This window comes from Macrobrachium nipponense, chromosome 12, assembly GCF_015104395.2.
Source record: "Macrobrachium nipponense isolate FS-2020 chromosome 12, ASM1510439v2, whole genome shotgun sequence".
In the NCBI taxonomy this organism is placed as follows: Eukaryota; Metazoa; Arthropoda; class Malacostraca; order Decapoda; family Palaemonidae; genus Macrobrachium; species Macrobrachium nipponense.
The window spans coordinates 105,606,859-105,630,908 of NC_087205.1; the positions used below are offsets into that span (position 1 = coordinate 105,606,859).

The following is a 24,050-nucleotide window of genomic DNA, read 5'->3' on the forward strand; positions in this document are numbered from 1 at the left end:
AGAATGTAAAGCAAGGAATCTGTGAGATCTGGCAATGCCTGTATGTACGAGGTGAAAGCTGGTCAGAGACTTGTGACGCTTCAGTCTTTCCTTAACCTCCTTGGGGAGTAGACGTTTACACTTTGCTCTCCTTCCAAGCCGGTTGTTTGTGCCCGTGTTCTGTCTTTCAGTGTATTTGGTGTGTGTATTTGTTATTATGGCTTCCTCTGAATCTTCACGGCATCATCGGCTATGGATCCACATACGACTTGCAGGAGATGCAGAGCAAATTTTTGTACAGTGACTAACCCCTGCCTGGAATGTCATGCCTGGCTTAAGTCGCAGTGTAGGGTGTTTTATAGGAAGAGGGAACATCGCAGAGTTTTGACTCTTCTTAATTGGGAGGGGTTTTCTTCTCTTTTCCATGGAGCGCAATGTTGTCACAGCCTTCACCCTCAGTGATGTCACAATCCAACATGGCGACTGACATTTCATTACAGCCTTCTTCCACCCACGCATCTTCGATATTGACAAATAAAACTACACTTCCTGATTTAGTGGCATGTGCGCTTATGGAGAATTTGCAAGCGTTAGAAGAGAAATTGATAAGACATACAAGAAGAAAAGACGCAAGTTATTGCCTTCTTGTTCTTTTATCTCTTCGGGTTTGGCCTCATTGCCGGCTTTGTTGGCGTCGGTACATGCTCCAGTCAAATGTTGGAGGATAAGGGACTTTGTGGCTTAGAGGAGAAGAATAATTTCTTCTTCATCTTCAAGCCAGGACTGTTATATCCCTTTTAAAGGAAAACACAAGTAGTTGTTGTTGGCGCTGAAATGATAGAAAATCAGGGACTATCTCGTTCATCTTTGTTCCGGGACTATCACATCCCTCTAAGTCTGGGTCATTAGCTCTGTGTCAGAAGTTGGAACCTGGTGGTGGGCTTTTCAATGGGTTTGGGCGTGCAGGCAGTTATTACCCAAAGCTACTGATTTCAAGGCAGGGCACTCTTTTCAAAGCTTCCTCTGCCACATTTCACATTTTTGGGGTCAGTTTTTAGCTGTATTTGTTTTTAGACCTGTTTTTAGTCTATTCTTATTCTAAATCTGTATACTTTTCTTATGTTCATAAGCAAGTTTAATAGCATATAGTGTTTTCATCAGCTTCAACTTGAGAATTAAGTGCTGTCATTTTTATAGCTCTAGAATTATAGCAGTATTGCAGATGTAGCTGTTTATGTTATTCTTCTATCATATAGTGAAGACTGCAATTATGTATTTTGTTAATTTTTGTGGATAATGAAGAATGTTTCAGTTTTTATTAAGATAGATAATGAAGAATATCTTTTACAGGCATTTGGAGAATATCTTATAGGCAGTGATAAGAAATCTGGTGCCCACAAATTATACTACCCAGATGATTACAATGCTCAAAAATGCAGACAACTGATGACACATGCAAGGACTGCAAAGACTGAGTCACTTGAAGTGAGGTATAATGTGTTCCAGGTACGTGTAGCTTAGGATAGCTTTTTCCGGGTTTTCGTTTTAAAGTATAGTGACAAAAGAGATATTTTAGGTTGAAGCATCTTGAGAAAATTTATAATGTTAATTAGCAAGATATCAGAAATGCTTTTCCCAAATCTCCTTCCATTCAGTATAATAGTATGAAGCTTACCTTTTACTTTTACCAGAAAAGTTTACCTTAACATTGTTATGCTTCACTGCACATCTGTTGAGTATCATAGACAAAAGTAATGGACTAGCTTGAGCTAAGATATTGGAGTGGATTGGGAATTATAACCTAGAAGCATACTTTTTTTCAAAATTTCATTGTAAAAAAAAAAAAAAAAAAAAAAGTGTACAAATACGTACATTAATCATGTTACTCTGGTAGGATTGATCTTACAGTGCATGCTCATAGTGGGTCATCAGGCATGCATCTGTTATTGATACAAACCCATAATTTATGGCCAAATCTCAATTTAAGCAGAGAGGATTCTAGATGTGAAATTGTCAAATTCTCCGATGAGGGCCCCAAACCCTCCTGTCATCAGAGATGTGACATCATGTAGACCACTCATACAGTGTTTGGACCCTGTTGAATAAAGACTGAAACATAATGTACTAACCATTTCAAGCCCTTTTTATATATCAGCTGCATCTTCTTGATATTTTGGCACAGCATGTTTTAGACCCTCTGGTAATTTTGGGTTACAGTATGATTTCTTGGTTGTACGTAATATTAACCAGCATCCTCAGAATATTATAATACAGTGGTACTTCGTTCGTCAAAATTTTCTTATGTCGAACATTCCATTTTTCGAATGAAATTTTTGAGAAAAATCTGTATCATTTGTCAAACAAGTGCTCATTCTCTGAACTGACCGATTATCTTGTTTATACTGGCATTCGACGGCCTACTGCGACCTACAAGAAAAACTGTATTAACATGTTTTTTCATTTACAATATATAGTTTAATGATGACCATATTCGACTATAAGATTTAGCATAGAAGGTTACAAAATCATATGTTCACTGCGGTGACGTCATGTGCAGCTGACTTGAGATTGAACGAGGGAGCTTTGATATGTTGAAGAGAGAAGGAGAAGAGAGAGTTAGAATATTACTACATCTATGTAAAAGCAGTAACAGTTTACATAAAAAAAGGGAATTTCACAATAAATTTAACATGATAATAAAGTATGACAACAATCAGATGCAATAGAGAAACAATAAATAAAAAAATTAATTGATCCAGTGTTGGATGCGCTGAGTGAGACGTTATAGTTTCACCATAGTCAACAAAATAGTAAATGAAAGAACAAAGCTTTTCACAAAAAAGTTTAGCATAAGCAATTAACAAAATCATTATTCATTGCGGTTATGCACAGCTAACTTGAGATAGAAGGAGGAAGTGTTTATATTTTTAAGGAATAATGATTGACTGATTTGAATGATTGTAAGTTTTCATGCTTCGTCATATTGTTGAGGAGAGAAGAAGAGAATAAAATGTGTACTATAATATGTACGTAAAAGCAGAACCATTCACATGAAAATAAAATGTTATTTCTGTCTCAGCTCGTGTCGGCCTATGAAAGTAATCCTTAATATCATCTTTCTAGGTAAAATATCCTAAAATTACCAGAGAAAAAACAAAATTAAGAAAAAAGTCAGTAAGACTGACTCGCTCACTCTTAAAAAGAAGTGTCGGTATGAAATAGGGGCGAGTGTGGAACACTACCACGAGACAAACACCAATTAGAACTTCCTATCAGAATCCCCCTAAGAGAGAGCCGATACCAACGGGCGATGCAGCCTCTACTACTACTACTAGAGGACGCCACGGACAGCAGCGCCCCTAGCGGTCATCCTTAATTTTTAGCGCCAGCATCTTGACGCAGTTTTCTCTCGTGCTGTTATTATTCTGGATTTATCTCGTTTTCTACGATGGAACGTTCAGCAATTGCCACGGCTAAGTTAAGTAACTCATAAGTAATATTTTATCATAGTTTTATCTTCCGGGTACCAGTATTTTCCTTTTTATAGGTCATATACGGTTCCCCGGTTGTCTCGTGGCGGCCATGCTGCCTCGTAAGAATTCCCGGTCCTCCATACTGGGACTTCTTATACTTATGGGCTTATTTTATCACGTTCATTGTTTTACATCGAGTTTTAGCTAGTTTAGCCCTCTTACCATTCTCTTAGCTTGGTATTTAGGGCTATCATTATTTTATTCTGGCCCAGCATCCCGGCTCTTGCTCTACATCGGCTATCGCTGGCTCCGAGTAGGCTACTGTTTCTTGGAATAGTTGCCTCCTCCTGGGCTTCTTTCTCTTTTCCTAAAAGTGTCTCTTCCACCTTTCGATGTATTTTATTATTATTATTTAGGGTGTTAGGCTAGCCTAGGTGCTTGTTCCATGTATTGGTACAGCTTGGTTCACGTGGCCCTACCACGGTTGTGGTGTTCGCGGCCTAGGCCACTAGTGGTCACGTGTTCCATAGCACCTCACCCTGCCCCTTCCCTCCCTCTCTGATGTAGGGAGGAGCTGGGGGACCCCTGGGTTGTCATAACACCTCATAGCCTTCTCTCTCATTCCGGAGGTGCCGGGGGGTTCCACCAGCAGGGGGTTTAGGGCGACCACTATGAGGTACCGGGTCTCCATACGGGTAGTTGGTGAGGTGGGGAGGAGTAGGCCATCCCTTCCCCCTTTCCTCGCTCCCGCCGTGTTTCTCCGGGACCTCCTTCCCCCCCATACCTATTACTCAGCCACCTCCCTTACGATACGAAAGGAGCCTTCCGTCGCAGCCGGGGCCCCTTTGGTTATAGGATATTGGCTCCGCTAGCGGGTAGGGTGGGTACTATGGATGGTCGTTTGCTTGCCTACTATATCCTTATATCTCTCCCCCGCTACCGGAAGGGAGCTTACCCTTACCTACGCACTCTTCTAGTAGACGGGTGGAGAGAAGTTGGTTTTGATGTTGTTACTGTACTATGTTAAGGATATATACCCTAATTTAAGATATTTTACAATGAATTGTGTTTTATATAATTATGTTATCAACCATCCCCGCCATTTTCCGTTGTGGTTTCCTTTACCACCACTCCTAGTTGGTTGATTCTTGTGCCTCCGCCACTGGCGGAGCCATAACCTTTCTTCCAACATGGTTACCACACGTATTTTAGCAGGGCTCTGGTTTCATCTAACTTTATCGCTCCGGCACCAGCGGAGCATATGTTAGGCTGTAAGTGTTTACTCTGTACTCTGTACGTTTTCCACTTACAGGCTACCAACTGTCAGGTCCTCGCTTGCAATGCGACGCTGCATGACCCCTGCGGACACGATGAGTGCAGGTCTCACGCCCCTTGTGCCACCCTGTTCAACGTCCATCGTCTGGCATCCATTCCCGAGGCCTGCACCATTTGCTACGACCTGGTCGGTCAGCTGGTTGATGGGGTAAGACCATTATAAGGTTATTTATCAATTTACTAACACTTTTAGTTCGTAAGTTTGTTAACCCTGTCCGCAATTGGTAGCTAATTCAGCCTTTCTTTCAGGCTAGCGGTTGAGGGAAGTCGCCCTCGCACTCTGAAAGCGTGGGTAGGCGGCTTTGGAAAGAACGCCGCCAAGGGCCAGCCCTACATACTGGATAGAAAGCTGGCCATCCAGATCTTCCCTGCGGGCAAGTCGACGGGCTACGTCGACCCCGTGTCCGCTGCCCCCGTAATAGCCGCCATCCAGCAAGATCTCCAGCAGTCGTTGGGGCTCGTAGCCGCCCAGGAGCCAGTTCCCTCCCGGACGTCGCCGGCCTGGACCTGAACCTCGAGCCAATGGCGGTAGTGAGTGAGGATTTGTTGGTTGAGGTAGGTTTGTCGGGCGCCCAAGGTCTTTCCTTGGGCGCTCCTGGATCTTCTCCTGTCCCTTCCTCTTCCGCCTCTTTCCAAGGCTTTCCGGGATCTGAGATCCCTAGCCGCACTCCCGCTCTCTCTGTACCTCCTAAGGAGAAGGGAAAGAGAGAACCGAAGACTCTGTCTAAGTCGACTTCTAGAAAGTCGTCTTCGTCTTCTTCGGCTAGGAAGTCATCGACTTCTTACGCCGACGCGGTGAAGGCTAAGCCAAGCTCTTCCCAGTCGAAGAGCTCTAGAGGCAAGGCTTCGAAGGAGAAAGCTCGCGCTACCTCCGAGTCGTTGCCTTCTCCCGCCTCCGTTGCCCCCTCTCCGGCTATGCCGGCAGGGGTAGCAAGCACCAGCTCCTGCGTTCCTTCTCCTGTCTCACCAGGAATGATGGAGCAGGTAGGAGTGATGGTTGGTTCTCAAATCTCAGCTTGGGGAACCCGTTTTGAGCAGATGTTCGCACAATTGTCGAGCACTCTGTCTCAAACTGGACAGACCGTCCAGGAACTCTCGAATAGAGTAAGAGAGACTGAGGATCGGATGACTGGGCTATCCCAGGCTCCTCCCCCAGTATCCCCTGCTTCTAGCACGGGGATCCTCCAACTCCCGTCTTACGACTCTCTGCCAACTTTCTCTATGGAGAACCCATGGAGAGTAGCGGCCTACGCTCCCTTTAAGGACGGGATGATTTCGATCCCGGAGTTTGGCACTCGAAGGATTGAGGACTTCGAGTTCTATCCTCCGGGTCTGTCACAGCCTTTCATCGGGTATGCTAGGCTGACACCAACGGCTCTTTTACAAGGAGGACAAGATCTCGAAGGAGTCTGTCCTCTACAGTAGAGACCACGCCCAACGGGAATGGGTTCACTGCCTTGAGGACTGGGAGTGTACTAATACTAAACTCCAGGCCTATAAGAGCCCCTTCACTATTTTCGCCACGGAAGAGGAGGTCTCTCTTCCGTTCGCCACGAAATTGGTGGAGAAGGCTCTTCAGGCAGTCCTCAAGGATGAGCCCCTTCCGCAGTTGAGAGAGTCGGAGTCCACTTCTCCACTCTTTCCCGCTTTCGGAGAGTTATGGGAAACCTGCCAGCTACTTTCACGCAGGGTAAACTCAAGCCGGACTGCGCTATGGACCAGTTCGGTGAGAAGTTGCCTAGGCTGCCGGACTCCCTAATCCAGGCAGAGTTCGATGCGCGAACTAGGTTTGGCAGGTCCCTTAACTCTATCATAGTCACGGAAATGGCTGCGCTGTCTTATGCGAACGAACCGCTATTCAAGATCTTAGCGAAATCACAATTTCACACGGTTCTGCTAGACGCTTTTGACTTCTTCCAAGCCAGGAAGAACTGTCGGAAGCATGTTCTTCAAGAGTGTACTATCAGGCACGAGCCTAATAGACTCCGTTGCACTGACCAGCATTTGGGGTGGGGAGCGGATCTCTTCCCAGAGTCAGCAGTGAACGAAGTTCATCACGAAGCTGCTAGACTCAACCAGAGCCTTAGAGCTAGGGGGGTTGGGGCATTTCCTCTAAGAGGAAACAGGAATCCGTTCCCACTGCTGGCAAGAAACCAAAGAAGGCTGGTAGGAGGTTCCAGCCATATAAAAAACTCCAGCCTCAGCAGCAGTTTGTGCAGGCGGTCCCAGTCACCCAACAAGGACAATCTGCTACATCTAAACAAACTCAGCCTTTCCTCCTGGTGCCCCAGCAATCCCAGCCGTTCGACCTCCTATTGCCATCTCGCCTGCCTTTAACCCTGCTTATGAGGTTCAAGGCTACTCTCAATCGAGGGGTAGGGCGAGAGGTTACTTTCGTCACCGTGGCGCAGGAAGGGGCGCAAGGAGTAAGCAGTTCAGAGGAGGGCGTGGTGGCCAACCCGCCCATCAGCAATGAGGCTCTCCAGGTAGGAGGGGAGGCTGTTCCTCTTCCGCCACAGGTGGGGGTTCAGCAGTTGGGCACAGAGCATAGTGTCCAAAGGATTAGGCTGGAGCTGGATCCAAGATCCTCCTCCAATCAAATCATTCCATCAGGTACCGTCAAAGGAATTGATAGATTACGCGGAAGAAACTCCTTCAGAAAGGAGCTATTGCTTTTAGAGTCAAGCATCTAAAATTTCAAGGTCGCTTATTCAGCGTTCCAAAGAAAGGCTCAACAAAAAGAAGGGTAATCTTAGACTTGTCAAAGCTAAACTCTTTCATTCGCTGCGACAAGTTCAAGATGCTTACCCTCTCGCAAGTAAGGACCTTACTGCCGCGTGAGCCGTCACATGCTCCATCGATCTTACAGACGCATACTATCATATCCCTATAGCCAGGCACTTCCGCCCATTCCTAGGATTCAGGCTAGGAAATCAGACATTCTCATTCAAAGTGATGCCCTTCGGTCTGAATGTAGCCCCCAGGGTATTCACAAAGATAGCAGAAGTGGTTGTACAACAATTGAGAGCTCAGGGAATCATGGTAGCGGCATACCTCGACGATTGGTTAATCTGGGCACCAACAGTCGAGGAATGTCTCAAAGCTACCAAAAAGGTAGTTCGCTTTCTGGAACATCTGGGGTTCCAGATAAACCAAAACGAAAATCCCAGACTTGTTCCGGAATCTCGTTTTCAGTGGCTAGGAATCCAGTGGGATTTGTCCTCCCACAATCTATCAATTCCAGTAGCCAAACGGAAGGAAATAGCAAAATCTGTCAGGCAATTTCTCAAGTGCAAACAAACGTCAAGAAGAAACCAGGAGAGAATCCTAGGGTCTCTTCAGTTTGCTTCAGTAACAGATATCCTTCTCAAAGCAAGGTTAAAAGATATAAATCGAATTTGGCGGTCAAAAGCAAACTCCAAATATCGAGACAAGTTGTCAGTGATCCCACAGATCCTCCGCAAACCAACTACGGCCTTGGTCAAGAGTACAGAACCTAGCCAAGAAAAGTACCCCTTCAATATCCCCTCCCAATGTTAACCATTCACACGGACGCATCCCTGTCCGGTTGGGGGGATACTCTCAGTTCAAACAGGTTCAGGGGACTTGGTCAGTTCAATTTCGCCAGCTACCAACATAAAAACGTGTTGGAAGCAATGGCAGTATTTCTTACTCTGAAGAGACTTCTTCCCCCGAAAAAGTCTCATCTAAGGCTAGTTTTGGACAGTGCAGTAGTAGTTCATTGCATCAACAGAGGAGGGTCCAAATCCAAGCATGTGAACCATGTCATGATAGCCATCTTTTCATTAGCAAGCAAACACAAATGGCATCTGTCTGCCACTCACCTGGCGAGGAGTAAGAAATGTGATAGCGGAACGCCCTGTCCCGGTCAGTCCCTCTGGAATCAGAGTGGTCTCTGGACTCGGGTCATTCCAGTGGTAAGCCGGAGAGTCCCCATGGTCCTCCAAGTGGACCTCTTCGCCTCACAAGCGAACCACAAGCTCCCTTGCTATGTGGCCCCCAACCTGGACCCTCTGGCTTATGCCACGGACGCCCTGTCGTTGGATTGGAATCAATGGAGGAGAATTTATGTTTTTCCTCCAGTGAATCTTCTCCTGAAAGTCCTAGACAAAACTAAGGTCTTTCAAAGGGATAGTAGCTCTGATTGCACCGGACTGGCCCAAGAGCAACTGTATCCACTTCTCTTGGAATTGGGTCTCCGACCTCAACGGATCCCCAATCCCAACTATCACAATCAGTACAAATGAGGACTGTGTTCGCTTCCTCAGGAACTCTCCAGACCCTAACTTTATGGACTTCATGAAGTTTGCGGCTAATAAAGATGCTAACATTGATCCACAGAATATTCTCTTCCTGGAATCAGATAAGAGGGAGTCAACCATCAGACAATATGACTCGGCTGTTAAGAAATTAGCATCTTTCTTGAGAGAATCGAACACTGCAACCATGACAGTTAATTTGGCTATATCCTTTTTCAGATCTTTATTTGAAAAAGGTTTAGCAGCTAGCACGATTACCACTCACAAGTCGGCTTTGAAGAAAATCTTTCAAGTAGGTTTTCAGATAGATTTAACTGAATCTTATTTCACATCTATTCCTAAAGCCTGTGCTAGACTTAGACCTTCTCAGAGGCCTACTACAGTTTCATGGTTCTTGAATGATGTTCTCAAACTAGCTTCAGATACTGCCAAACTCATCTTGTACATTCATAATGCTCCTGAGGAAGACTCTATTCTTATTAAGCCTAGCCTCAGGAGCAAGAATTTCAGAACTGTCGGCTCTATCCAGAGATGCGGGTCATGTGGAATTCCTCCCATCAGGAGAAGTTCTACTTGCTCCGGATCGTAGCTTTTTAGCCAAAAATGAAGATCCTCTTGTAAGGTGGGCTCCTTGGAAGGTTATCCCACTTCCACAGGATCCTTCTCTCTGCCCAGTATCAACCCTTAGAGCCTTTCTATCTCGTACTTCTTCTAGATCCTCGGGTGCTCTCTTTATGAGAGAAAAAGGTGGTACTTTGTCAGTTAAAGGTATTAGGCAACAAATCCTTTACTTCATTAAACAAGCCAACCCTGAGTCATTCCCAAAAGCACACGATATCAGGGGAGTAGCCACCTCTATTAACTATTTCCAACATATGAACTTTGAGGATCTTAGGAAGTATACTGGATGGAAATCCCCGACAGTCTTTAAACGGCATTATTTAAAGTCCTTGGAATCTTTAAAGTTTTTCAGCAGTAGCAGCGAAACGGGAAACATAGTTTCCCCTGATACTGCTTAGTAGTTGTAGTATTGATCCAGGTCTCCTTTCTACCTACTTCAACCAACATGCCTCAACCTATCACCAGGCTACTCATCATCATAGCCTTAGCCGTTGTGTGTTATAGTGGTCTGTCCCTTATTTTTTTGCTAGGGACAACCACATTTGTACTGATATGTACTCCAGTGGTCCTACCCTTATTTTTATACTAGGTTAGGCCACAATATGTTTGTATAAATTTTCCATTTAGACTTGTGATAACTTCAGTCACAATGTGTTTGTATATATTTGAATTAGTTGTATTATTTGTATTAATGATGGATTTGAGTGTACCTACCCTTATTTTTATGCTAGGGTAGGACACATGTATGTATATAATTGTACTTATATGCTCTAAATAAGTAAATTCAAACAATTTCTTTGTTTTACATGCATTTATTAATGTTATTTGTTACTACCATTTAAGTACTTTAAGTTACTAAACATTCTGTTATTGTTTACCATAGTTAGTTTAAGTACTTATTTTGTATGCTGTATTTGATTTACTCATATTATATCCATCATTTTAACATGTTTTTCATTTTTTCCTTTTCCATCTTGTCTGTTTCTCTGGTACTCTTTCATAGGCCGACACGAGCTGAGCCCAGAAAAGGGATTTTGACGAAGGAAAAATCTATTTCTGGGTGATTGGCTCGTGTCGCCCTATGAAACCCATCCCTTTTTATGGTTTGCTTTCCCCCCCTTGCAGGACAAGATGTAATTATGTTTTAATTAAGGATGACCGCTAGGGGCGCTGCTGTCCGTGGCGTCCTCTAGTAGTAGTAGTAGAGGCTGCATCGCCCGTTGGTATCGGCTCTCTCTTAGGGGGATTCTGATAGGAAGTTCTAATTGGTGTTTGTCTCGTGGTAGTGTTCCACACTCGCCCCTATTTCATACCGACACTTTCTTTTTTAAGAGTGAGCGAGTCAGTCTTACTGACTTTTTTCTTAATTTTGTTTTTTCTCTGGTAATGGTTTATTTTGGATATTTTACCTAGAAAGATGATATTAAGGATTACTTTCATAGGGCGACACGAGCCAATCACCCAGAAATAGATTTTTTCCCTCGTCAAAATCCCTTTTCACAATAAATTTAACATACTGATAAATCATGAAAACAATAAAATGCAATGCAGTAAAAAAAAAAAAAAAAAAAAAAAAAAATGTCTTACTTGAACCAGTGTTTCGGTGCACTGAGTGAGACTATAGAGAAAGGAGAGGGGAAGACTGACTTACCAGCTGGATTGGGATGATTATTCACCCTTTTCTTTCACTTATACTCAGTTTGCCCAAATCACTTTTTTGTTACGGTAAAAATACCTATCTAGTTTCAATTGGTTTTTATGATTTTTTATAACTGTAAAATTAACTCAGATCCATAAGAAACACACTGGCACTGCGTTCAGCTTGTGCATGTCTGTGAAAAGTTATTTAATCTGTCTTTAATTTTCTTGCATTCTTTACTTTTGTGTTTGCAATATCCTCACATTTATTTTAAATGCTTTTGTTTGCCAACAGTAAGCTGATGTATTGTGGCATAATTAATCTCTTTCTTGTCCTTAAGATCCAAGTGTAAATGCGTCAACAATCATTCTCTCTCTCTCTCTCTCTCTCTCTCTGACACAGTTGGACACCCAGTCGATTTCTTGGGTTATTCTTGTAAAATGTGTTTAAAATTGATTTTGTATCAGCCTTTGGCTACTGCAACCATTTCGGTTTCCTCAAAGAATTCCAGTCTCTCCTCCCTCCATCCCCCAGCGTGCCATGCGCTATTTCCACCAAACAGTTTGTAAATTGTACACAAAAATTTTTTTCAAAAATTTTACTTCATATGATACTCATATGATGTACTGTTTTACTACTTTACACTCTTAATTTAACTTTTGAACACATTAATAATAGAAAAAAATTTGAAAAAGGGGACTTTTTTGGTTGGCTAGAATGAATGTCATAACCTGATTCTCTTTATTTCTTGTGAGAATATTTGTTTCATATTTCCAACAAATCGTATTTCGGACAGCCTTCTGGAATGGAGTAAGTTCGAAGGCTGAGGTACTACTGTATTCATAATCCTGTATTCACCTTTTCTCAACAATGTCCAAGATCCCCTATTAAATCATGGGGACCTCCAAATTTCTTTTATTAGTATTATTCTGAAGATGAACCTTATTCATATGGAACAAGCCCACAGGTGCCATTGAGGCTCAGCTTAAGAATTCCTTACTGTACCAGAAGGTTTTCCTTGAACAGTGGGTTAAAGGAAATTACTTTCATTTTGTTTAGGCATCCTTCAACCAGCTAATAAAAGGCATATATTTTCACTTCAGAAACATTATGGCTTCAAATTTTAAGATACAAATGTGTGAAATATGGTAGTTAATATCATTTGAACCTTTCACTTTTTTATTATAAATTGCAGGGTTAAAGATCAATATCAAAGAAATACTTACCTAATCTTGTAAATACAGTAGAGACCCGGACCTCGATCGTATTAGAACTCAAAATAATCAGATTTCAACGGAAAATTTTGAGTAAATGTTGCATCTGAGATCAACCAAAAATCCAGAAACCTACCCAAGGAATCTTATGATTTTTGTAAACAAAAGTGGTTCGGTTAGTCTCCGCTAATAGGTGTTGTTCTCATGTGGATTTGGTGAGGAAAACGGTAAGAACTACAATTGAACTTAAGATTATTAAAAATTATAATTTAAGAGGCCTATGGCGCTCAGTCAACCATTGTATTATGGCCGAATTGGGCGTACGTGGGGCAGTTATTTTACTAAAATATATATTTAAAAATGAAAAAAGTGTGTTGATGGTATGTTATTTAACAATGAACTTATTTAATTGTAATTTATGTGTATTTATGGGTAATGTTTTGTATAAAAAGGCAAATTGTTCACATATGAAGCAAACCTTCGGTCTTAACATTAGGATAAATACTCAGCGCCAGCTGGAAACTGGTAAAGTTTAAAATAATTGTGTACGCAAGGGACTATGTATTGGCATCTGTTCTTGGTCATGAGACATGTGGAGCCACCCACATACCCCTCTTTAACTTGTGACCCCGTTAGTTATTTTCTTACCGCCTTTAAGAGAGGACGTGCTTTGCCTCCGTCCTTTTAAAGCCGGTTTAGTTTGCATCCTGTTGTTTTCAATTTGTTGTTTGGAATTCCCGGGCATGTGAACATGAAGCCTTCTCATGCTTCGAAACTTCCTGGATATCACAAGAAGCAGATAAACGCCATGATATTTTCTTAGACGATTTCGACGTCGAGGTACTCATCGTGTAGTAAGTCATAGGCGCAGAAACTTTTAAGGTACAGTTAATTTGTTGCCTGTGCTTTGGATTATCACATATTCATATGGATTGACTGTAAATCCAAAGCTTGGATGTATCAGGATGTGCTTTGGGAAGTAATTATGACTAATTGTGCTCCTTTCCCTGCGGGGAGAGGTGTGCATCGCCGTCTTGTTTTCGTTCCAGATACGTGGGTAGAGATGATGCAGGTGTGCGGTCAGCGTTAGGCTTATCAGGAGAACCAACGCAAGAAGGACAGTTGGTTTGCTGTATAACGTCGAGCTGCCATCCAGGGTCCCACGTGATGGATGTCCCTTTTATCCTGATATGCACTGAATGGCGGTCGGATGCGTCGCCATCTGTAAAGAAGCAGATAGTGCAACACGGTAGCCTTTAATGTCAGGTTGCTATGCCTACGAGAATAACAACAACAGCCTTGCACTTCTTGTAGAGTGCTGGCTTCGCATTAGAGATGCTCAGTTACGTCATAAACATGGCACCCGCCATGACGTCACTTCACAGCTGTGGCCTAAATGGAGACATATTTCCATTTTCACTTCGAGGTACAAGAGTACTTTACAACTATGCTTTCAGATTTGGAGATTTTTAACGCACATTGTTTTTGAGAGAAATTAACATTGTTTTTGAGAGAAATTACAAGTGTTAGGAGATATAACAGTCACATAATGGAAAAGATGCAAGTCTCCTCTGTATCCTTCCGCTTAGGCATCAACAAGCTTAGGTGACTGGCTTTGACGCCAGTGCATTCTCCTGCCAATCCTGGAAGAATAGGGACTTCATTGCTGATCCTCGTGCCAAGAGGAGAAGAATAATTTCTTCTTCATTTTCGAGCCAGGACTGTTACATCCTTGTAAAGTAGAAATGCCACAGCAGGTTGGGTCTCTTGATCTTGGCTGCAAGAGTACCATCAACAGCCTCTCACTTCCATCAAGCGTGATGATGTCATAGCCAAAACCGCTTTCAAAATGGCGGTAGTCATGACGTCACAGCATACTGCTGCCAACCTCTCGTCATCTTCGGTGGCATAATTATATTACGCTTCCATTTCGGGAGCACACACTTATGGAGAAATATGAATTTTCTCATAGGATAAGCGGCTGTGCCATTGTGTACTCCAATTATGTTTTGAATAAGAAAGCTTAAGCAGTACTTTAGCTCAGTCAACTTTAGAAGGTTGCCGTTTAGGTTGTCAACAGTCCAGTGGTAGCCTAGGTTGTGATAACCTTGTCGGCTGTAGAGCAATATCGGCCATAGAGCTGTAATGGCTGTAGATCCATGACGCCCATGAGAGCTATGAAGGGCTTTGGAAGCATGAGGACCATCAGGGCTATAGTAGACATGAGTACGATGAAGCCCATGAGGAAATGAAGGTCATATGAATATGACGATCCTAAATAATGTGATGGTCGTAAGGAATATGACGGCCAGAAGGATCAGGACGGTCGTAGGAGGCAACTGTGTAATGTAAACAGTGCCGGGTGTACGAATAGTTCGTAAGGGCGCAGTGTTGCCAACTTAGATGGTCGTAGGTGGCAACTGTGTAAACAGTGACGGGTGCGGGAATTGCTCGTAAGGGCGCAGTGTTGCCAATTTAGATGAACTTCATACATACGCCGATGCTTTTACAAACTTTTGCCATGGACTCTAGATGTCAGAGTAATGCAATATGATAAATTTGCTCTCATATTTGCATATAGGATTGCAAATAGATGCACTCTCAAATCCTACTGACTATTTGAGATCGAGCCATTGGTGGCCCGAGAGATCAAAGATGCCGCGGCCGTAGGGTCAGAGGGCCATGACGCACCCGGACGTTTGTCAGAGGATAGGAGTGAGCTAACGTCTCGTGTGGCTGAACACAGTAGGTAAGAACCGGAGGAAGGAGAAAACCAAGAGTTTCTGGCTTTGTATGCTGAGGTGATTGATTTGATTTGTCAATTCAATAACCTTTCGTGGAGCACGGAGACACCTGCCTGTATGCTTCCTCTGGGGATTGACATGGTTTTTGGATTGAAAAAGAATACAGTGTCATATGAATTACCTTGTTCAAGTCATGTGGAGTCCGTTTTACAACACGTAAATGCACGGATTGCTGGAAGGCTATGGATTCCTCTTAGTAATCAAATACAGCCTGCATGGTGGGAATTAACATAATTTGGGTTGACCCCAGAAAACTTCAAACCCTTACAGGTAAGGAGAATTCCCTTGTTTTATATACTTGTTTGTATAATCTGGTTTGTTCCTATAAGAATATTGACCAAATGCTTTGACTCTTACACAAGTAGTTAAAGTTAATCGAAAGCTTGGTTCCTTAGAAGTAAAGTACTGTAGAACCATTCCTCTTAATAAAACCGCATGGAAACTTAAGTCGAAAGGAGGAGGTGAACTTCTTTCTTTCGCCATTTAAGGTAGCCAAGCCTAAGTAGGGCACTTGTAACCTAAGATGCTATAGCCAAGCTAATTGAGTCATACCTTTTAGCCTAACAAGTGGTTGAATTCGTAGCATATTCCAGCCAGTCCGAGTCTACTGCTACTATCTCAGTTAATCTGGATAGTAGTTCTTAGCTTAGACTGTCCAAACTAACTGGTTTGAGCGGTACAGTTCTTAGTTAAATTATCCTAACTCATAGGTTAGATGGTTCTGACATACATGTCATACATGTCAACCTAGCCTAACAGTGGGTTAATGACGTAGCATAGCCTGGCTATTTGAACATGCCTTTACTATTTTAGATTGGGGGAATTAGTTAAGTTATAAGTATAGCCAAGCATAGACTAGTGCCTAAGCTACCCATTGGAAACACTTGTACCACGTCAGCCTAGAAGGTTGTGGTTGTAGCCTAGCATGTATAGCCCAAACATTCCTGAACGACTTTACCCTAACCTAAGTCAATTAGTTTTTAGATTAACCCTTAAACGCCGAATGGACGTATTAAACGTCTAGTCAAAATCTCCCCCGATTTCCGAATGGACGTACCATACGTCGGCTCAAAAAAGTTTTTTTAAAAATTCGCGGAAAAATACTTATAGGCCTACCAGCCGAAAACTTTTGAATCACGCGCCTTGGGGGATGCTGGGAGTTCACGGATCAAGGCGTTTTTTTGTTTACAATCGTTACGCAGGCGTGCAAGCGCGAATTTCTTTCTTATCGTACTAAAAAGTATCAGTGACACATCTCAAAAATTATTTCGTCACTTTGACATAATTTTTGCACCGTTTTAGATTATCCGTTACACTAAGTATTATATATGAAAATGTGCGCAATTTCATTTAGAATACAACAAAAAAATACTCATGATTGTAACTTTTTATCAGTTTTGAAATATTCCCATATAAATAACGATGTGCCAAAATTTCAACCTTCGGTCAACTTTGACTCTACCGAAATGGTAAAAAAACGCAATTGTAAGCTAAAATGCTTATATTGTAGTAATATTCAACTATTTACCTTAATTTTGCAACAAATTGGAAGTCTCTAGCACAATATTTCGATTTATGGTGAATTTATGAAAAAACTTTTTCCTTACGTCCGTGCGGTAACTCTTCCGAAAAAAATCATACATGCGATTGTGGTAATGTTTGGACCATTTTAAAATTAGCCGTTACATAAAGTTTTATATATGGAAATGTGCGCAATTTCATGCACAATACAACTAAAAACAACCCATGGTTGTAGCTTTCATCAGTTTTGAAATATTTTCATATAAAAAATGATAAGTGACAAATTTTCAACCTTCAGTTAATTTTGACTCTACCGAAATGGTCGAAAAACGCAATTGTAAGCTAAACCTCTTATATTTTAGTAATATTCAATCATTTACCTTCATTTTGTAACAAATTTGAAGTCTCTAGCACAATATTTCGATTTATGGTGAATTTATGAAAAAAATAACATTTTCCTTACGTCCGCGCGGTAACTCTTCCGAAAAAATCATACGTGCGATTGTGGTAATGTTTGCACCATTTTAAACTAGCCGTTACATAAAGTTTTATATATGAAAATGTGCGCAATTTTATGTAGAATACAACGAAAAATAATTGAAGGTTGTAGCTTTTCTCATTTTCGAAATATTTGCATATAAATATAAATCACGATAAATAGAAAAAAAACCACGTTCGGTCAACTTTGACTCTACCGAAATGGTCGAAAAACGCAATTGTAAGCTAAAACTCTTATATTTTAGTAATATTCAATCATTTACCTTCATTTTGCAACAAATTGGAAGTCTCTAGCACAATATTTCGATTTATGGTGAATTTATGAAAAAAACTTTCCTTCCCTCCGCGCGCGGATTCTCCGCCATAAATCTCCGAATTGCGTACATCGAATTCTCGGAAAATTTGCTCCGTTTCATATTAGGCATTTCATAGAGTTTTATATATGAAAATGTGCGCAATTTCATGTAAAATAAAAGGAAAAATATTTGAAGGTTGTAGCTTTTCTCATTTTCGAAATTTGCATATAAATCACAATAAATAGAAAAAAAACACGTTCGGTCAACTTTGACTCTACAGAAATGGTCGAAAAACGCAATTGTAAGCTAAAACTCTTACAGTATCATAATATTCAATCATTTGTATTCATTTTGAAACAAATTGGAAGTCTCTAGAACAATATTTAGAGTTACGGTGAATTTAAAAAAAAAAAAAAATTTACGTCCGCGTGTTACGAATTCGTACATCATTTTGTGATAATATTTTTCCAGTGTTGCTTTTATTGTTTTACAATGTATTATATATCAAAATGATTGCAATTTAGTGTACAATACAATGGAAAAAAACTCGTTAGCTTTTACCGTTTTTTGCACAGCGTGATTTTAATACAATTATGTATGAATTTTTTTTTTTTCGCTACCATATATCGAATTATTTACATATGATAATGATATTATTTTTCATTTCTGATGATTGCATACTAAACTTCAGGCAATGACAAAAAAAGGAGCCAAAAATGAACTCTTAATCTTCAAAACTAAGCGCGCTGTGATTTTTTGAAAAAATTATTTTTTCCGCTTCCTCGCTCACTCAAATCCGGCTCCGGAATTCGGGGGAGTTTTTTATTTTTACCGCTTCGGCGTTTAAGGGTTAAGGGGGCCGGCCGGCTAATGCCATTTTTTAAGGACAGGACTTTGATATTCATACCACTTAATAAGGTGACTTGGGACATCTCCAAACCGCATATGATTTTTGCCTCTGACCTTCGGTTTTGTGACGCTAGGGCGATTTATCCCGAAAATAACCATTTTTCAAATTCTATCTCCTCCCTTGATATTTAATATTAAGACCTAGGATTACTCCAATCGAATGGGGAGTTTTATTTCTAAAAGTCAATTTTTTGCTAGATATGAATTTTTCAATATGGTAAAAAAATAAATCCTATAAATCAGGAGAAAAAAATTTATAAAAAAAAAGACGAAACAAAAATTGGAAAAAAGGGCTCTATTTGATTGTTCTATAATGTCTTTCTGAGTTATATACCAAATTCCAATGTTATAGCTTTAAAACTAAGTGAGGAGATAGATTTTGAAGGTCAATAAGTATAGTTTTGAGATACGGGCGTTCAAAGTTTTCCTTCGTATTTCTATAAAGGCAGTGTTGATAAATAATGATTATTATGAATGTATATTAATAAATGTGTATTAATAAACCAAAACTATTTTATTTATAATTTAATCATTAATGATGATCCCTTTGCTCATATATTGTAGCCTGGGGCACTGCTTGAGGCAAGATGGGGCACTCCTTCCTACGCAATTCTCTCTCTTCCCTTCACTAACTCGGCTTATTACAGCGAATTTTGTTCTTCTGTATGTTAGTGAGATGTTTTCCTTGTATTTTCCTCTTTGGCATGATGAAATTCTTGCCAAAACAAAGATAAACAAACGCAAATGCAAGAGAATGTTAGAGGTGAAACTCAAAGGTGTTACTCTCTTTTTACAAAGACAATTTAATAAAATCATGATTATTATGAATTTCATATTCCATTTTGGGTATTAAAAAACCAAAAATTTGTTATCATAAATGAAGATCTCTTTGCTCAAAGATCGTAGCCTTGGGCACAGTGTGACGTGTGCTGTCAGGCAAGAGGGGGGCGTTACTAGGCAACCCTCCCCTCTCTCTTCACTAACTACGTGTATATTATGATATTCTGTAATAATACTTGAGCAATTTTTCTTCGTCTGTATGTTAGTGAGATGTTTTCCTTGTCTTTTCCTCATTGGCATGATGAAATTCTTGCCGAAACATACATAAACATACGTAAAAGCAAGCGAATGTCAGAGGTGAAGTCGAATGTGTAGACTACTTGAAGTTTGTGATAGCACTGAATCATGACTGGACTTGGTAGCTGAGCTGAAGTCTCCCTTCTCGACTCGGGGAATGTCTACAGATGCCATTTCTCCCAATTTCTTTGACAATAATTATCAAAATTTACGATAATAGAAGAAATATTGCATTTTCTTGTACGGATCAATGTTTTAGGCTTATTGAGTTACGTTAACTAATTACCCTATAACTACAAAAGTAAGAGGAATTTTGACTAAATATTTTGTATACGTATTCTCAATTGCCATATGAAGCTCCATGAATTTTTTCATGACTTTGCATTTTTTGCCCTATACCACCATATACTAGCCTAGACTAGTTAAGAGTACATCTTTGATGGACTTAACCTACCCTAAGTGATGGGGGAGTTAGCCTAGCCTAATTGGTGGAAGAGTTAACCTAGCCTAACCTAACCAAGCCAGGGTCAACCTGGTCTTGCCAACTTAAAATAAGTTAGTCAATTCTTAATTGACTATACCTACTTAGCCAAGTCCAAGTGGTTGTTGGCTAGATTAACCTAGCATCTGTAAATTGGTCTCTTCCATCCTGGTCTAGTTTCTATATTGAAGTCATGAACCTAACATAGAGGGTTCGAGCTTCAGTTGGCTGAAGCAAGGCATTAGAACCTCTTCATATCAGGAAGGGGAAGGTGGGGAGAGTTCCCCATTCTTCAAGAATGAGGTGGAGTGAAGTGACGTTGAGTACAATTCTGGGCTAGGTTACTCAAGAATAGCACCATGGTGGTTTCTGGCAATATAGGATTTCCCTTTGGAAGGTAGCATATTGAACATATGCCCGTATATTGTAACAGATCACCACATAAGGTGTTTCGTGGTTGGAAAGTAACATTACTTTGGAAAATTAGGACGTGTCTGAATAGAATATATCATCATAGGACATTCCGCTGGGGTTTTCCTATGATATTGTCCGTATAATTGGAAAAGTTAAGTGTATCTTAGTTTTTACAGGAACACTGAGCTGATTAATAGCTCTCTTAGGGCTGGCCTGAAGGATTGGATATTTTTTACGTGGCTAGGAACCAATTGGTCACCTAGCAATGGGACCTGCACCTTATTGTGGGATCCAAACCGTACCATATCGATAAATTAATTTCTATCACCAGAAATAAGTTTCTCTGATTCCGCATTGGTCGAGCCGGGAGTCAGACCTCGGACCACCGGTTTGGCAGATGAGTGCACAAACCACTCGTCCAGAGAGGAACTTGTATAAGGGAAAAAACCATTTAATAGCTGTCTCAGGGGTTTCATCCTTCGAGAAACTATTTTATTTATCATAATTTAATCATAAATGATGATCCCTTTGCTCATATATTGTAGCCTGGGGCACTGCTTGAGGCAAGATGGGGCACTCCCTCCTACGCAACTCTCTCTCTCCCCTTCACTAACTCGGCTTATTACAGCGAATTTTCTTCTTTTGGATGTTAGCGAGATGTTTTCCTTGTATTTTCCTCTTTGGCATGATGAAATTCTTGCCGAAACAAAGATAAACAAACGTAAATGCAAGAGAATGTCAGAGGTGAAACTCGAAGGTGTACTCTCTTTTTACAAAGACAATTTAATAAATCATGATTATTATGAATTTCATATTCCATTTTGGGTATTAAAAAACCAAAACTATGTTATTTATCATAAATGAAGATCTCTTTGCTCAAAGATCGTAGCCTTGGGCACTGTGTGACGTGTGCTGTCAGGCAAGACAAGGGCGTTACTAGGCAACCTCCCCTCTCTCTTCACTAACTACGCGTATATTATGATATTCTGTAATAATATTTGAGCGATTTTTCTTCGTCTGTATGTTAGCGAGATGTTTTTCTTGTCTTTTCCTCATTGGCATGATGAAATTCTTGCCGAAACATGCATAAACATACGTAAAAGCAAGCGAATGTCAGAGGTGAAATCGAACGTGTAGACTACTTGAAGTTTGTGCTCGCACTGATGGTTGGACTTGGTTGGTAGCTGACTGAAGTCTCTCTTCTTGACTCGGGGAATGTCTACAGATGCCGTTTCTCCCAATTTCATTGACAATAATTATCAAAATTTACAATAATAGAAGAAATATTGCATCTTCTTGTACGGATCAATGTTTTAGGCTTATTGAGTTACGTTAACTAATTACCCTGTAACTACGAAAATAAGAGGAATTTTGACGAAATATTTCGTATACATATTATCAATTGCCATATGAAGCTCCGTGAATTTTTTCATGACTGCATTTTTTGCCCTATACCACCATATATAAGGATTCCGGCCGGCCCCCTTAAAAGCATTCGGTCAGTAGACAATGATCTGGTGAAGAAGTTATCAGAAGAGAGGGAAGTCTCTCTGTAATTACATGTATGATGATACACATTGGACTGGTGATTGGGCATGTGAATATCACTTCACACTGAGTAATCTTCAGATGAATCAGGAGCAGTGAACTGGATGGGGCACATAAGAACTCCTATCTGATAAGTGAAAACATACTCTGTATCCAAGTAGACTATGGATTACCACCAGGCACATACATCAGTCACGTTACAGGAAACTGACCGTGGATGGGTTCTTCCTCTAACCTTGGTAGAGTGGGAGTACTCAATAACCAGATTTTTTATGTAGACTCAAAAGTAGATAGGAGCATCAGTTCCAATTTGCCCCAGAATCCAGGATATGAGTCAATGCAGCACAGGTCATGATGACAGATACTTTTCTTAGTTGTGCTCAGTACGGTGTGAGTATGTGTAAGAGACCTTCAGGAGGGCTGGCTTTGACTTGTCAAAGTACCCTGTGGTTATAGAAAGAACTAGAACATATAGGTGGTAGACGTAAAGGAGCAGGCCAAACAGAGGCGATTGGTCAAGCCTACTCTTTGTTGTCAAGTTGTACCAATGAGGTTATACAGAAGAGAAGGTCATCAGAGGAATACGTGCCTTCTTGCAATTACAGTAATCTCTCACCTATCGCTATTAATGAGGACCAGAACCGACCGCAATAAGTGAAAAACTACGAAGTAGGGTCTCCCCTATTTTTTAAATGGGTAGTACGTATATGTAAATTTTTTTTGTACATGTATACATGTATATGTAAATAATAACTGTATATTCTTATAACAAGATACATAACTCACTTCTATCAATGACGATGATCTTGATAAATGACGATGAAACACCTGTGCAGTATGATGGAGGTGAAGATGAAGATGATTTATGCTGCACAGGTTAATGAGAGCTTTACTGCTCCTCAGGTAACGCCTCATCGTCAGTTGTTAGAGGCGGGGGATCACCGACGGCAGCTTCCGATAGAGCTGGAGAAACAGCAGGAGGCAACTTAGTGTCTCAGTAGGAAGCCGAAGAGGCAGCAGGAGGATTAGTATCCGACACTTCTGCAGGAGGTTTTTGGCGCACCAGGAACATCGTGATGGGAAGTTGTTGAAGTTTTTTCATCTGAGCAAAGATGCCCTTGTACAACGCCATAACACCGTCAATATGGTTACTGAATTCCATGGCTATGACCATGTTGTCATCGATTTCTTGCACCCTTTGTTGCATAGCCCGTGCCATGTTGTAGAGCTCTTGCAGATTTTCCAATGTAAGGCCACGTTGCTCAGGTTCGTCGTCGTCGCCGTCGTCGGCTGCCTCTTCTTCTTCCTCACTCGCCAATCTTGTCATTCAACGAGGTCCTCGTCGGTTAGGGGCTCCGAGTGGCACTCGATCAGTGAGTTGACGTCTTCCGCTGTCATGTCGGAGAAACCTTCGTTTACTACCAACCGTGCCAGCCTCACAGCCTTATCTACGGCGGAGTGATGAACTTCGTCTGGCGTAAATCCCTCAGTCATGAACGACGTCTGGCCACAATTTTCTCCAACTTGCATTCAGTGTTTGCTGTTGCATCTCCTTAAGAGCGTTCTGAATGTTGACCAGGCACTTCGCAATGTTGTACTCTCGCCAATATTTCTTGAGGCTGAAGTCATCGTCGCCTTCGTCGATGGAGGAGATGAGGCCCTCCATCGTGGACCTCGTGTAGAGGGCCTTGAAGGCCCGAATGACCCCCGATCCATTGGTTGTATGAGGGAAGTGGTGTTGGGGGGCAGGAACTCCACTTGGACCCTGTCGTAATGCAGGTCCGTTGCATGTCCTCCTGCACAGTCCATCAAGAGGAGGACCTTAAAGGGCAGCCCATTTTCTGCGAGGTACAACTTCACCTGTGGGATAAAGCAGTTCACGAACCAGTCGAGTGTGAGGGCTTTAGTTATCCATGCCTTCTTATTACTCATCCAGTAGACAGGCAGCAAGGCTTTGTTTT

General features: G+C 41.3%; 1 protein-coding gene across 1 annotated transcript in view; it reads left to right on the plus strand.

Annotated features, from left to right (window-relative positions):
- Window positions 1-24,050, plus strand: part of LOC135224734 (serine-protein kinase ATM-like) — a 117,504-nt gene that overhangs the window by 69,637 nt on the left and 23,817 nt on the right. The window contains exon 9 of the mRNA XM_064264047.1: window positions 1,330-1,485. Coding sequence (XP_064120117.1) covers window positions 1,330-1,485 — 156 coding nt within the window. The remainder of the gene's footprint in view (window positions 1-1,329; window positions 1,486-24,050) is intronic.